The following is a 16,054-nucleotide window of genomic DNA, read 5'->3' on the forward strand; positions in this document are numbered from 1 at the left end:
CAATAAAAGAAAAAGAAGGAATGAAAAAGGCAAGAAAGAATAAAAGAATGAATGAAAGAAAAAGAAAGTAGAAATTAAGGAAAACAAAGAAAAACAAAGAAATAAAGAAAAATGAAAGAAAAAAGAAAATGTGATCCTCACAATAAAGTCCTGCCATTTCATTGATGCAGCAGGGCGGGTCAGCCAGCAGTGGGAGGTGACTGAGCTGCTTTAAGACCGGAGTTGTAGCTCTGTGGTGAGTAAACAAAGTCTTCAGGAGAGTAAGGGCTGACAAGCTGGAGTACAGTGGACTAATAACACCAGGCTCCCAGTCTGCTGCTGCTGCTGCTGCTGCTGTGGAATAAAAACATCTGGCTGAATGAACGGGGATGTACCGGAGGAGTCGGCAGATGTTTCACTGAAAATGTTTAACTCTGTGTCCAACAGTGTGGTGAGTGTGTTGTATAAATAGTTCTGCTTTCCAAAGCTACAACTTTAAAACAAGTTTTACTAGAAGCTGTGGGTTTGTAGTAATAAATGTAAAAGTAATACTGCTAAAAAAAACAAAAAAACAAAGCCAACAAATATTTTTTTCTATTTGTTTTTTATTTTATTTTTTACCTAACGTAATTAATTTTACAGTTTGGGAGAAACCCAAACCTTTTATCATGTCACAGATACTGTATTGCACAATTAACTTGACATAATGTTGTTATTATTATTATTATCATTATTATTATTATTATTAGTGTTATTATTATTATTATTATTTTTTGTTGTTTTATTATTATTATTATTAGTGTTACTATTATTATTATTATTATTATATAGTTTCTGCTAATATTGATTGATTATTGGGTATTGATGATGGTATTCAATAGGAATAGAACTAAACAAGCATCATTCTTGCTTCTTTTCTACAACTTTTCTTACATGAAATGTTCATTTATGTTGCCCTGTTGTTTATAGCCTACACAGTGTTCATTCGTTTTCTGCATTTTTTAAAATCTTGTTTTAAAATACTGGGAATAAAGAGGTGATATTCTGAGTGTAAGTGGTTTAAAGAGCCACTGTCCCCCCACTCATTAGGCTATATCCCCACATATATACAGTGAAAGCAGACAGAAAGTGACATTACCAATGTGGAGGTTATAGTAATACAGGCTATTACTGTATTTAGCATTTATTAACAGTTCATATTATAAATGCCAAAAACACAATACAGGGTCAGTGCTTTCAGGATGCAGTCCTTGATAATAATTTGGTTTTAGCATTAGGTTCTCTCTTAGAGAGAGGTCAGTCCAAAAAGTGCAACACATCACGGCCTTGGTTGCTGTGCCTGCATTAATATATTATATCTCTGATCATTGTTACATTCACTTATTCCTTTCATCCAGAATATAACATGAAGTTGTGATTTCATTTAAATATGGAAGCTACTTGTTGGTAATTCTTTCGATTTGAGCACACACATTTTAGTGTGTGTGTTGAGCTGCTGTTGGAGGAGGCAGCGCTGTCAGATGAGCGCAGGTGAATCTCAGTCAGACTCACCTGCGCCCGGCTGACGGCTCGTTATCATGCGCACGTGCGCGGCTGAACTCAATTAGTCAGAATCACGTTCAGCTGTGAGCGAGGCCAAATGAACCACAAACAGGACTCGATAATTATACACATGTAGGCCTAGACATTATTCTGGCTGGAAGTACCGGTTAAAACTTCTACAACAAAGTGAATACGTGGACCGCAGCACTGAGCCCGGGCCGACACACCACCGCACATAAATAACATAACGGCACAAACATGCCTATGAGCGAACATTTGGTTTTGGGGTAACCTTTATTAGTGAGTGGGGTAATGACGGCGGTTGTCATGGAGATGTGAACGGGACATTAGCCCTGCGGGTCGTCTTTGTGTCTCCCGCATCAGTCTGTCGCTGACACCATGTCGGAGGGAGAAAGGCGGCCGACGGAGGCGGTTTTCACTCAGCTACAACAGGAAAATATTTTTATCGACACAGTAGGTGTTTTCGGTCTCAAATGAACGACCTTTCTCACAGCTTACAGGCGTGGGGTAAAGTTTAAAGGAAGAGTGAAAAGTTAAGGCGAAATGTAGCTCGCGACACTGTACGCGCACTTCAAAGTGCCGCCAAATAAATGAAACAGTAAAACATTTGAGCTTTTTACTCTTGCAAATATTATGCTAGCCAAACAGCCTCGTTTGAAACCTTTTTTAGTTTTCACACATTTTAAAATTGAGGCTTTGTTTTCGTTGACATGCTGTCTAAAAGTCTTCTATAAGGTGTTGTTACATTGTCAGACTGTTGCCTCTGACAGGGTTCCTCTGGGCCTGATGATATTTTCGAGGACGACTGCTACTCCCCGTCCTCCCTCTCCTCGTCCTCGTCCTCCTCCGTCCCCACTGTGGCCTCCCTGCAGGGCAAATCCCTGTGCACCTCCTGCGGCCTGGAGATAGTGGACCGATACCTGCTCAAGGTCAGACTGACACACTGTATCAGGGCAAGATGTCCCTGACAACAGGCAAAGCTAGGCCTTTAGAACAAGTCGGCAATTAATGTGAGAAAACATTTTAGTCCAGTGTCTTTATTTTATTTCGATGTTGTCTCTTCTTTCTGCTGAGTAATTTTTTCCTTCTTAAAACGAAAGAATAAGACAATTTAAGAGAAATGTAGTTTGTAACTCCTGGTAAGATGAACATTTTCACTGCTGCATCAAAGAAGGAGAGACATGGGGCAATTTGAACAGTCTTCGTTATAAAAAAAAAGAAAAATAATATAATAATAATAATAATAATAATAATAATAATAATATAGTCTTATCCTTTATTAGATCATTTAATTAGATCTTTATTAGATTAGATCGTTTTTATTGCTAAGTAGGTTTTAACATACAAGGAATTCACCTTGGTGCATAACAATAAACATATAAAAATATTAATAAAGATAAAATGGAGCAGATAAACAGAAACAATATATACAAATGTATAAAGAGAAACAATATGTACAATATAACTGTTATTTAAATACATGAAGAGCCCTGCAGTTTGTCCAGAGAATTTGTAAGTTAGCTGTGTGACACAAAACGATATTTGTAATGTGCAAAATATAATCCAAGGGATGTGAATTAATGTAAGGCACAGATTCAGGGTACTTGGTGGGTATAAGAACCTCATTAGTAAAAATATAGCCTATCAATTGTATTATTAATTAGTGCAAATATATGCTTGTCATATAAAAATATATTGTATTTCAAGTAGTCTGTGAGTTATAAAGGAAAACGTTGCAATTGTCTCCCCTTCTTTGAACCCGAGGTCAAATTTGCTTTTTTCGGACTATACTCGTAATTAAAATGGAACAGATTTTTTTTTTCCACTTTTCCCCAAAAAGTGTTTCTATCACTGATTATACAAATAACTAAGTCATTCCAATAAAATAAATTGCTGTCAGAAATATGAGCAAACTATTTTGCCGTCAGTTATAAGACTAGTATTAATTGTACTATTAAAGGATGTGTAAAATAGTAATTATAAGCCATATTTTGTTAAAATCTCACCTTCTTTCCTCACCTTAGGTGAACAACTTGTGCTGGCATGTGCGCTGCCTCTCGTGCAGTGTGTGTAACACATCACTAGGCCGGCACGTGAGCTGCTACATTAAGGATAAACAAGTGTTCTGCAAACTCGACTACTTCAGGTAAGTGAGACCCAACACAACTTTATCTCCGCTGACCCTGTTTCATAAATTATAAAACATCTACCCTCATGTAAGGAAAAGAAAACACAGATGTTTGATGGATTTTTTGCTTCATATCTAAGTTCTTTTTTAATTTTATTTTTAGTCTTCTTGACCTAACATTATTATATCTAACTATATCATTAGGGAGAGTAATGGTGACATGTTGCCCCATGGTCTAAAAGAAGTCTTTCGTGTGCTCTCTGTGTTTAAGAATGGAGAATACAAACAAACTGGACATGGACATGTGATTGTTGGAACAAGCAGGCCTCAGCACAGTCTGCTAAATCTGATAAGTTAGAAAATACTGTCAGCAGTGCAGGCTCTTTTTTTATTGTACTTTGCAACAGTTTTGAACATTTCTTTCATTTGTGCTATGTTTTTATTTTGACTAACAGTTAACAATTGGATTAGTAAGTGTTTGAATGGAACATAAATTGAGATGACTCATGGGAGTGGAGGTCGAGAACAGCTTTTCCACAGGCCAAGCTCTGAGTTTGTATCGAAATGCATGACATTGAATCTGTGGGGCTGTATTACAGCTTTATCTCTTGGGTGAAATGAATGGTATTGCTCCTACAGGGATTACTTATGGGCCTGAACAATATGGGATTTTTAAGACAATACTGATTTTTACAGGGGAAAATAGCTATTGAAGACACTGCTTGATGTGTCCGCATGGTGACAGTATTGTTAACAGTAGAGTCGGGAACATGCTCTGCTGGAAAAACACCCCAAGCATCATTTTCTGCGCTGTATCTTCTGCAAAAAAGTTGTCATATTGGTGCATTTCGTAAAACATACACCAGTACCAATATATCTGTGATAGGCCTATATCTAATAGTTCATTGAAAGTTACACATGTAACACATTCTGACACGTGGGCAGGAGAAACCTAGAATCTCTGTAGATGTAATTGGCACAGAAGTAGAAGTAAGTTTTAATGGAAATTTAATTTTAAGCACAGGCTGGAGGTCAGTGTAATTATTGGTAAAATGAAGGGGTCGTGTCAAGTTGAGGGGGAAATGGGTGACTTAGTCAGAAAATCTCCTTTTTATAGATCCATTGCTTTACTAAATATTACTGAACTATCACTGATCAATCACCTAATCACAGCTCACCTCATCTCAACTAAAGTGGCTTATTTTTCCTCACACTCCACCCCTCCTCCTGTTTGCCATCTTTCTCCAGGAGATATGGGACCCGCTGTGCTCGCTGTGGCCGTAACATCCATTCCAGTGACTGGGTGCGCCGGGCCCGAGGCAGCACCTTCCACCTGGCCTGTTTCTCCTGCACCTCCTGTAAGCGCCAGCTGTCCACTGGGGAGGAATGTGGACTCCTAGAGAACAGGGTCTTCTGCCGGCCACACTATGACATCATGATGGAGAATATCAAGCGTGCTAAGGAAAATGGTGAGTGGATAGATGACAGGACAAAGAAAAGACACACAGAGTGGGTATATTGATTATGAATACAAGACAACATGGTAAAACCAAGGCACGCACCATTTATAACTAGGTTAGGAATGCTGCCTTTGGTGAATAAACGAATCAGGACAATCAGGACATAACAAACTGCCTCAGTGTTTGTAACAGCCTCATGACAGACTTTATCAAAATATTTGTTTGTAGATTAAATTTAAACTACACAAGTGTTACCAATTAGTTTAAATGAAACGCAAATGAAAATGGCACAGTATCAGCACTCTCTAGCTCAATTCTGAGATTGTTTTGTAAATATGTTTCTGATAAATATAGTAACCTCTGATCAGTACATATAGCCCCACCCTGCCCATTCTGAGTACAGATACAAATACAGATAATGGTGTACTCATTCATCACTATTAACATAAACAGCTTAGCCAGCAAGTAGCTGCTATACCTACACTGTAACTGAAACTGTAATGTAACACATTATTGTTGATTGTGAAGACAACACTAAGGAAGCTCCTTTTCATTAACCCATCTCCACTGCAAACCTTCATCACAGTGGATGAACAACTGTAAACACAACAACTGTATGGCAGCAGTCTCCACTTTATTACAGTGAGACAATCCAATCGTCCCATTGCCACTCTGTCACACAGTAAATGGAAAAATGCCTGCACGCTCGTATCGGACAACAATACAACCTGATCTTATACAAAACAGAGCTGCGTGTCTTCAGGTACACATCTTTGATTTCGCTAAAGTTCAAACTTGGTTAGGTTGGCCACAGGAGGACGTCATCTGAAACAGGGCCTATATTTCCAAATGTCAAACGATCCTTGTAACATGCCCTGTGTCGTGTGTTAAAGAGGAACCAAAAGTGGAGGAAGAGGTGGGAGACAAAGATGAATCCAGCACCATGCCCAGACCTGCTAAGAGGGCCAGGACCAGCTTCACTGTTGACCAACTACAGGTACTGCCAACTGTGTGTGTGTGTGTGTGTGTGTGTGTGTGTGTGTGTGTGTGTGTGTGTGTGTGTGTGTGTGTGTGTGTGTGTGTGTGTACTGAGCTGTTTTTCATTCCCACTGTGGACAATGCCCCCTGCAGAGGGATGTCCTCAACCAGTAGCCACTGAACACTTTCCCTAAGCAGATGCTCAGCTCTACTATTGGGTTACTGTGGCTTCCTATTGAAGTAATAGATCAGATTACACTATGGCTGTCTTTGAATATAAGACTACACCTTGCTATTGTGTATATTACATCTGCTCATCCCATATCATTAATATATTTCAGCAAGCTAAAGACCTCGGGCAAATTCTCAAGAGTCCAAACAGAGTAAAAAGGAGAGTGACTCTTTGATTTAGATTTGTTCTGTGTCTGCTGAAGGTTAATGTAACAAATGTGCAAGCCAGTGATTTTCACCTTGTTTAGATCATTTCTGCCCTCTAGTGGTAGTTAATGTAGTTAATGCATTGTAGTCGAACACAGACCGAGCACTCTGACTCCTCTGTCTGCTCTTCTTAACTGTTATAATAACATGATCAAACTCGACCAAACAGTCAACCATGTAAACGTGTCTGTCATCTCTCCATGTGCAGGTGATGCAGACTCAGTTTGCTAAAGATAATAACCCAGACGCTCAGACCCTGCAGAAACTGGCAGAGAGGACTGGTCTCAGCCGCAGGGTTATTCAGGTAAAGCAACTGCGACTGCCTCTAGAGGAGTTGCTCTTCACTATATTTAAAAAAGTAATTCTATTCAGGATCATGAAGTTGTACTGAGAATTAAATTTCCCTTCATGTTGTTTATTGGCAGTGAGAATGCTGCTTAGTGTGATATTTTTCTGCCTGAAAAGGAAAGGGAAGTCTCAGTGTGTCAGCACCACTTATCAATCCGTTCCCCTTCCATCCAGGTTTGGTTTCAGAACTGTCGAGCTCGTCAAAAGAAATACATCAGCCCAAATCCTGCTTCCTCAGCCATGATGACATCACTTGCTTCTGGTCAGCTGACACCACCTTTGATGGAGGATCTGCAATACACAACCTATATTTCCCCAGACGCACCCCTCCTCACTACACTGACTTATATGGATGGTAAGAAACATGTACCCGGTATGCTTATCTAGAGATTGTATGGCCCATACCTGGAGGAATGACACTTTGACTACACTAATTTATAGCATTGTTTATTCAATTCCAAACCTGGGATCGTTTTAGAAAGCATGTAATGTAGTGTAATTCATCTCTATCTCTATTAATCTGTTGTGGTTACTTCATCATTTTTTCCCTTTTTACTTCCCCAGTCCAAACTCCAGACCCACTTTTGCTGCAGCCGCTCATTTCACATTCAATGACACAACTGCCAGTCAGCCATGCCTGATCTACAGCCCGCCTCCCGAAAAACAGAAGACAATGATAAATGGGAAGTTAGGGAGTAACTCATTAACGCTTTAATGAAAAGAAACCTGTGATGATTGGTTGACTTCAATTCAGAAAATGTCTTGCAAAATGAAGTGAAGGCACTTGTCGAATCAACTTGTTGAATCAGTAACTTAATTTCATTCAATCAGAGATTCCCAGATGAGAATGTCAAGTAAAATATGGGTATATGTGAGATGAAACTTTTGTTAATATGTATGTGTTATGAATTTCTTTGCATTTAATTTATTTGAGAATATGATGAGACAAGGCACTTTGTTGGAAAATGATGAAAGCATAAGCGTATAGATTTGGTTTTCAGTTAGATTTTAGAGTTTATTTAAGGATGTGTTTGAGGATAATAGAGATGTCAGTTTGGGCACTTCAAAAGAAATAATAACATGATTTAGCTTCTGTAAAGACTACTTTAGAAAATTCAGGATTCAGGACCGTAAATGAATTCTCTGTTCATTGCAGTGTTATACAAACACCTAATTTGGACTGTTCTCCACCTGCCGTGCCCAACCCTGTTGTTCTCAAAACATCCACATGTTTAATTTTGGATAAAAGACTTAAGATGCTTTTCAGTAGGGCACATGTTAAGCACAGACAAAAAGCAATACAATGAGTAAATGTTTCCTTAGATTGTGAATGTTAGATGACCGTTGAAGCCATGTATGAACTGAACACTGGGAATAGATGGACTTTCACATTAGATGTTAAAGATACTGGAAATTAAAGTTCATGGCTGCACTACAAGGATTTTGTCTATTTCTTTGTAAAATTGACTTTGTTTCTTGGAATTAACTGTGTTCTTGGTGTGAGTGGTAGAATGTAACTACGTACATTAACTCAAGTAAGTTTAGGATACTTGTTCTGCTTAAGTATTTCCATTTTCTGCTTCTAATATACGCTTACATTTCAGCGGGAAATGTACTTTTTACTCCACTACTTTATCTGAATGTTATAGTTACTAGTTACCTTGCAGATTAAGATAAGAAAAAAAATCAGTTAATAAAATGATGATGCAGCAGCACTTTCCATACAGGACTTTGACTTGTAATAGAGTATTTTTGCAGTGTGATTTTTCTAGTGTACTACCAGGAGTTTTTAACTGGTTATGAAACGGCCTTTTAATACAGATACCTCAAGAATATAAGCAAGAAAATAGACTATTATGACTATTGACTATAACTATATAGAGTAGTTAGTTTCTGTTCGATGGGCTTTGCCATCACTGAGTGAAAAAGTGTAGTGTAAAAGGAAGACTAGAAGACTAGAAAGGCGCTATACAAGTACAGGTCCATTTACCAAATGAGATGGTACACCACCTTTTAGCTAACTGCTAGGCTACTGTTGAATACTGGATGTTATTTACAATCATTTTCAGATTTATTATCTCATGGTGACAGTAATATATTACCCTACTGTAATTCCTTGGTTCACGCTTATGGCTTATTTATTACATATTTTCATAGTATATTGATGTGGCATATTTCTTTTGCAGCAGCTGTCTGCTCAGTCCTTCTATGGGAAGAGGAGGCCTGCTGTGCCCCAGATTGTTGTTGTGCCAGCCCACGTAGATATCATTGACTTTAATTTTCAGACTAAAACTGACTTTTTCAAAAAAATCAAAACAGAAAAAATGTCTTCTTATATCCACCAATAACACTCCGTGGTTGAAATTAAAAATTTCCAAGTATTTCAATGAGTGCTGTATAAAGGGTTAACTCTGTTTATTGGACATTTAAGGACAGGTAGTGTATACTTGACAATGACTGCACTCCATATAACACATAGAAGCAAGATAAAGCAATGTCCATTTTAAGCACAGCACCGGGACCGACAAATATTCACATTTATGGTCAAACACAGCTAGCAAAAAAGGAAAAATAAAAGAGTTACATTTATGAGTAATAATTATTATTCAGGAAGTAAAAGAAACAGAAAACAGCAGATTAAACAAAAACTAGCATTGGCAACAACGAGAACCCTAAAGTTATGTGAATGTGATACACCATGATTGAGATCTCATTCTGTCAAACACACTAGGTATACGAGGCATTCATTCCCGCTGGTTTGATGACCAAATGTTCTGGAAGACGTTGTCCTTATTGGCAAGTTTCTATTGAAGGCTCTCCATATGAATCACATTTCCACCGTAACCTTTAAAATGTGCTTTCATTCACTTGATTCAAAATGCTGCAGTATAACTTGTAAAATGTCAACTGCATTACAACGTGTTATGAACCATTTAATTGTTTATGAACTAAATGCTGAATAGCACAAAGATGGTAGATTAAACAGTATATGCCAAAATGGACATTCTTGCAATGGCAGACCCTGGTTACATCACCCTACAACTCCCTACTCACAAACCTTTAATTTCAACCCTGCCTGAATAGAAATAATAACTATCATTATCTGAAATCTTTGTTCAGTCTCAGGAGTCAGCCCAAATGGACTCAGTGGCAGAGAACCTGGACGGGAAGCTGCTCCAGGCCACCAGCGCCCTGAGGTTCATCCAGCTCCAGCTGCTCCAGCTGGCCAGGGACTGTGACAACACGGTCCAGAACGGTCTGGTCAGCTCCCTCTGCTTTGTGAAGCTGCAAAATAAACTGGAGAAGCTTCTCCATGAGGTGGGTGTTTAGCATCTTCTAGGTATTTTCTTCCTAGCTCATTCATTTGGAAAGATCTTAATAAAAATACATTATGATGATGACTTGGGCCACATAAAATACTGACAGCTGTGCAATACATGACCTGGTCTTTGTAATTTGTAAAGCAAACCCACTGTCACTGAAATTATAAGTAAAAACAGACATTGTAAATTAACCAGCCTATTAGTTAAAAGTGGCAAAAAGAGGAAATACGTTGGCTTAATAAATCAGGTCTAAATCAGGTCAGTGGTTCACGTCTGTTAGATTCAATAGTCCTAATGCCCTTTAATATAATTCCAAAAAGGCATGTTATGTTGGTTAGACATACTATAATGTCACTTATCTTTACTGATTAATATTCTTATAGCAACAATGATATCGAGTTATAATTTCCACCAGAAAAAAAACAAAGATGATTATGAGATACAAAGTCAAAAGAATCTCAGAATTTGATTTTTGACATAATTATGACTTTTTATCTAAGAATTTCATCTACACATGAACATTTTTTAAATTATTCATCTTAGTTTTCATTTGACTAGCTGAAATGGGCTTCCATTTTATGGTCTGTAACTCCATGTTGAACTTTGATTTTAAGTATGACACAGTCCCAGGAAGTGTAAAAGGCAGGGCTGTCAGGTCAAAAACAAGGGTGCTTCAAGTTTTCATTTTACTTACACCGTATATATCTTTTTGCAATCTGTTTATTTACGTAATAAAGAATTTTCCTGTGTTTGACTTAGACCCGCACAGCCCACATCCCTCCTTGGAAAAAACCAGTGGAGTGACTTTAACACAAACAGGTCGGTTAGCAGTGGCGCCTTTGGGTGAGTTAAGTTAAAGTTGGTAAATGGACATTTTCATATTCAGTCATAGAAGTTGCTCTCGTTTGCCCTCTCTCGTCCAGGACTGTGAACCTTGTGCGCCACAGGGAGACGGGTCAGGCTTTTGCCATGAAACTGATCAAACAGCAGAACAAGGGCAAGAAGCTACAGGCCCAGGTGTTGGTGGAGCGCGACATCCTCACCTTCACGGACAACCCCTTTGTTGTCACCATGTTTTACATGTTTGAAACAAAGACTGACCTGTGCATGGTGAAGGAGTATGTAGGAGGTAAGGAGGTTGCTTTGGATTGGTCATGCATACAAGTGTCTTTGTTTAATTAGCCAAAGATCTGTGGTCTTTGTACCACACTGTACTCACACTAATAGGACCTGTGATGGCCACCCTAGCAGCCACACACTGAGGCAAAAGCACATGGTGGTGACTCTTTCATTTGTTTGATTATCTTTAGGTTTAGAACATTAGACACAATTCACAATAAATAACTGGACACAGATTTTGGATTCATAATACAGTTTTATTATCCATTTTTGACAGCTGTTGTCTTCTTGGGGTGCACACAATTAGTTAACTTCCTTTGTCAATTTTGGGTAGTATTATTAGGTTCATTCAGGTTTTCATTGCATTAATTCAGTTTTCTTTGAGTTACCAGTTCCTGGGTGCTACTGCTTAAGATGTTGCATGGCCGACAAAGGAAGTGCCATGTTGGCCGGAATCATGGGGAGAGGCAGTGTTTTCTCCCTGTTTGAGTTTAGTTATTTTTGATTATTATGCTTTTTGATGTTTAGTATTTTAGTATTTTCCTAAGTTAATATCTGGCCGCATTATCTGGCTATTATTTGAGGTTATTATGGTTTGTTTAAATGTTATGGTTCCCCCTGTGTGTCAGAGTGGCCTGATCAGCCACTATTTAAGTTTCCCCAATGTCTCAGTTCAGTTTGTTCAGTTCGTCCGTCTTTCCTCTCCTGGAAAGTGCAAGGCTGCAGTCAAATTAGGCAGGCTAGATGGTGGACAGGAGGCTTTTAATTACATTCACGCATTCATGCGCGCACACACACGCACACACACACACACTCACACACCTTAATGAGCAGTATTGGAGAAACTGTTTGTAGAAAACACCTTTTGTTCTGAAGCATCTTTGCTTTGATCACCCTTGGATTTAAAGTATCTTTGCTTTGAAAATGATTATCTATATCATGTTCTATTTACAAATAAAGATTGATGAATGTGTGTATTGTGTTATTGAAGGAGAGAATGCTGGGAAATATGGCATAGGTTGGGTGTGCTTGTGTAACTATGGCAGGGGGGATGGGGAACACTCAAAGGTTTTTATTATGGTAGCCTATATTATTTTTTCAACAGTTTTTGGGTTGAGCCGGTTTCTTTTTTTGCTCACAATTTCTCCACATTTGTGGTTGTAAAGTGTTAAAGGCACTCAAATTAAAGACTGTCTCCACCTGTTAGAATCGAGACAAGGCAGTGCCAGTGAATCGCCTGATTGGACAGCGAACCAGTCAGGTGATTCATTCAGTCAATGAAGCAGTTGCTGCTTCAGACATCATATGTCACGTGATTTTTTTCGAACCAAAGCAAGCTGTGAAGCAGTGGTTGTATGGAGTTGTAGTGCAGGGTTTGAAGCACGTATTGAAGCTTCAGTGTCGCACTGCCATCACTGACATTTTGTATATTTTGTAAATTGATTATTTTCACGTTTTTTGTGTGAATTAAATTACTTTTTGTGAAAATGTACTCTTGACAGGACCTAAACGTAACATTTGACCAAACACCGTCCCTCTTGTTCTGACCTTGTAGGTGCGGACTGTGCCTCTCTGATTAAACACTATAAGTGTCTCCCTGTGGACATGGCCGGCATGTATGTCGCCGAGACTGTCCTGGCTGTGGAGTACATCCACAGCTACGGCATCTTACACAGAGACCTCAAACCCAGTCCTCAACCTTTAACATTTTTCATTTTTCTGTTGACAACTGCACTTTCGGAGAAATGGCCCTTTGGTCCAATGGGACATTTTAGGGTTTTGGAATAATTCCCTTTTTTGAATTTTTCACTCAATCTTAGGTCCATGTTTTGGGGTTGGCGTATGAGCTAACAGACAATTTTTCTGCTCCCTTCCATTATAGTCTGTTGATCAGTGCCACGGGCCATATTAAGGTGGCTGACTTTGGACTGTCAAAGATTGGTCCAGTGAACATGGCAGCCAACCTGGATAAAGGCTGCATCATGAAGATTGTCAGAGAGTTCCCTGACACAGACGCTAGTCCCTTCTCTTCTCCACTTTTTATATGTTATATGTACTGTTCTACTGAACAATCATTTTCTGTTTCCTCTCCTTGTCCATTTCCTACCGCAGATATCCGGCACTCCACAGTTCGTTGCCCCAGAAGTGATCCTGAAGAAAGGCTATGGGAAGCCTGTAGACTGGTGGGCCATGGGCATCATTCTGTATGAGTTCCTGGTGGGCTCGACTCCTTTCACTGGGCACTCAGTAAAAGAGAGCTTTTTTAAGGCGGTCAGAAGTAAGAATCTTTAGTTCGATTCAGTATCTTCTCATCACATGCAACCTTTCTATACACTTGTAATGCTAGCAGTTCGAAATATAGAGAGATGATTTAAATGTACATTCTCCGACTTTGTGATGTCCATAATGTGGTTTTCATTTGTTTTAAGGTTGTTCCTGCCATTCAGTCCCTTTAGTGATGTAGAGGAAATCCTTGATTCCTTGATCAGAACGCTGATATCTGCTTCTTTTCCAGCTGAGGTCACTTGGCCACAGCGGGGAGATGCCCAGCCAGTTGATGCCCAGGATCTGATTACCCTTCTCCTGAAGAAGAACTGTGTGAGACGTCTGGGCACAGGTTAGTGGCAGCAGACAGATAAACTGCTGGAGTAATATTTCCACATACACAGTACCTAAGAGCGCTGATTTGATGCCACCACTATGACTTTGTTCAGGACAAGTAGCAGCTTCACTGGGTGCAAACTGATTTGCGGTGCCCTTAGCAACCCAGCCATGATGACAGACAATACAGCAGTAGTGTAGAGCTATTTTATAAAATTATTTATTTATTATAAAGTATTATGAAATGGAATTTCTTCAGCCAACCAACAAAATGGCAATGCTTGCCTCCAGTCTTTTCTTTATCTTTGAATGACTGTGCTCTAACATCAAATAGAGGTAGCATACAGTATGTGTGGAGAGGTATGGTCAGGCCCAAGATGTGTAGATGTACAAATGAAATGTACGTTGTCTAATGCAGGAGGAGCCAGTGAGGTGAAGGCACACCCATTCTTCCAAGGTCTTGACTGGAAAAACCTCCTGAGTCAGAAGGCTCTATTTGTCCCTCAGCTGGAGAATGAGGAGGACACCAACTACTTTGAAAGTAGTTGCCAACGCAGACACTCCTCAGACTCGGATGCTTACAGCTTTGATAACATGCTGTAGTCTAAATATAGTTTGAAATCTAAGCTAATACTGTAGATTCATTGTCATCTCAGTGCTCATGGACGGACTCTAGAAGTGATTTTTAGTGAGTTTTTTTTTTTCTTTGGTACAATAATGATTCTTCAGTAATGTCTGGTGGGAATTTCATTTGGGATAAATATAATGTCAGCCTGTTACACGACTTAATGTATGACAGTTGTTGCCTGAATTTCCTTACAGACACCTCCTCAGATTCTGATGGTGATTGTGATGATGATGAATCTGGTAACGGCGATAAACCCAGTGAGGACGAGTCTTGTCATGACAATGAATCCCCAGATGATGAATCCCCTGATGATGAATCCCCTGATGATGGATACTCCTCCTCTGATGAATCCTCCTCCTCTGAATAATCCTCCTCCTCTGATGAATACTCTGATGATGATGAATCCCCTGTGGACCTCCCCGTACTTCTACTCTGTTGCCTTCTGTTTCAGAAGTGTACTGTTTTGGCCCAGCTACTCAACCTCCACAGCTGTTAAGCAGCTTGTCTTGATCAAAATTTGAAATATACAGATAGGTGACAATTTAAAGGAAAAACAAACCTCCTAGTCTCTGGAACCCTCTGCATTCTCCTACATGTGTTCACGTCATTTTCATACTCATCAAACCATTCAGTGGCCATGTATGAAAGCATTTGTCTTGTTTCAGTCAGGTTTTTCCTTTCATTTGTCACCCGTCTGTATATCTAATTCACATAATCAGAATCAGATTCAGAAATACTTTATTGATCCCCTGGGGGATATTTGTTTTGTTTCAAGGTGCTTATGAAACATTAAAGAAACCTCAGGTGTACGGCAGCCCAGAGCAGCTGTCACCCTTCACCTTGCTGAAGCAGAGCCTGCAGCCAACAAAGCCAAGACCCGGAAAGGTGGACGAGGAGCAGAGGGAGGAGGAGGAGAAGGAGGAGCAGGAGTTTGAGGAGGAGGTCGATGAAGGTTATGAGGAAGAGGTCCATTGTGATGAAGACGACCTGCAGAAATGGGATGAAATGAGGCTCCTCACCAGCCAGGCCACACTGAGGATCAAGAGGAGGAGGAGGAGGAGGAGGAGGAGGAGGAGGAAGAGGGTTGAGAAGGGAAGGAGTGGAAAGAGGAGGGGAAAGAAGAGAAGAAAGTGTAAGAAGAGGAGGAGGAGGAGGAGAGGAGGAAAACAAAAAGGGGAGGGGAAAAGGCGAGGTGGAGGAACAGGAAGATGTGACACCACGGCCTCCCAAATGGGATGGTGTCCAGCCTGCAGCCTGCTTGTCTCCATAGCAACGGCACCGGGCCATCCTGCAGGCGGGGACTGTCAGTGCGTGGAGACTGCACAGAAAGCTGGCCGCTCTGATGGGTGGAAATTTGTGATCAGACAGGAGGAGGAGTCCTTCTCTTCCTCATTTCTACATTTGCATTATTTTCTCAGCTGTGGCTCCTGTTGAACACCTGGCCATCTGTGGCGGGAGGGGTCTCTCCTTGAATTGCCTCTCCTAAGGT

At 39.8% G+C, this 16,054-nt stretch overlaps 1 protein-coding gene and 1 long non-coding RNA gene across 3 annotated transcripts in view; both read left to right on the forward strand.

Moving 5' to 3' along the window:
• The window catches only part of LOC127363785 (uncharacterized), a 52,049-nt gene that overhangs the window by 16,589 nt on the left and 19,406 nt on the right, over positions 1–16,054 (forward strand). The gene's annotated exons all lie outside the window — the stretch shown is intronic.
• Positions 260–8,332, forward strand: LOC127363775 (LIM/homeobox protein Lhx8-like). Of its 2 annotated transcripts, none has more exons than XM_051400666.1 (8): positions 260–430; positions 2,313–2,471; positions 3,567–3,688; positions 4,919–5,139; positions 6,024–6,127; positions 6,755–6,850; positions 7,069–7,249; positions 7,459–8,332. In XM_051400666.1, exons 1-8 carry the CDS (start codon positions 359–361, stop codon positions 7,533–7,535), a joined length of 1,032 nt encoding a protein of 343 aa, XP_051256626.1. In that variant the 5' UTR covers positions 260–358; the 3' UTR covers positions 7,536–8,332. The 2 variants fall into 2 exon arrangements, with proteins under 2 accessions (XP_051256626.1, XP_051256623.1); XM_051400663.1 differs by lacking the exon at positions 260–430 and adding an exon at positions 1,666–1,995.

The sequence above is a fragment of the Dicentrarchus labrax genome, unplaced genomic scaffold (genome assembly GCF_905237075.1).
Source record: "Dicentrarchus labrax unplaced genomic scaffold, dlabrax2021, whole genome shotgun sequence".
NCBI lineage: Eukaryota > Metazoa > Chordata > Actinopteri > Moronidae > Dicentrarchus > Dicentrarchus labrax.

Excerpts from the sequence above, each read along its gene's own strand:
- LOC127363775 (XM_051400663.1), top strand. The coding sequence starts at position 1,921 with ATGTCGGAGGGAGAAAGGCGGCCGACGGAGGCGGTTTTCACTCAGCTA. Across the intron at positions 1,996-2,312 it reads AAAATATTTTTATCGACACA|GGTTCCTCTGGGCCTGATGA; the intron begins GTAGGTGTTTTC and ends TGCCTCTGACAG. Across the intron at positions 7,250-7,458 it reads TACACTGACTTATATGGATG|TCCAAACTCCAGACCCACTT; the intron begins GTAAGAAACATG and ends TTACTTCCCCAG.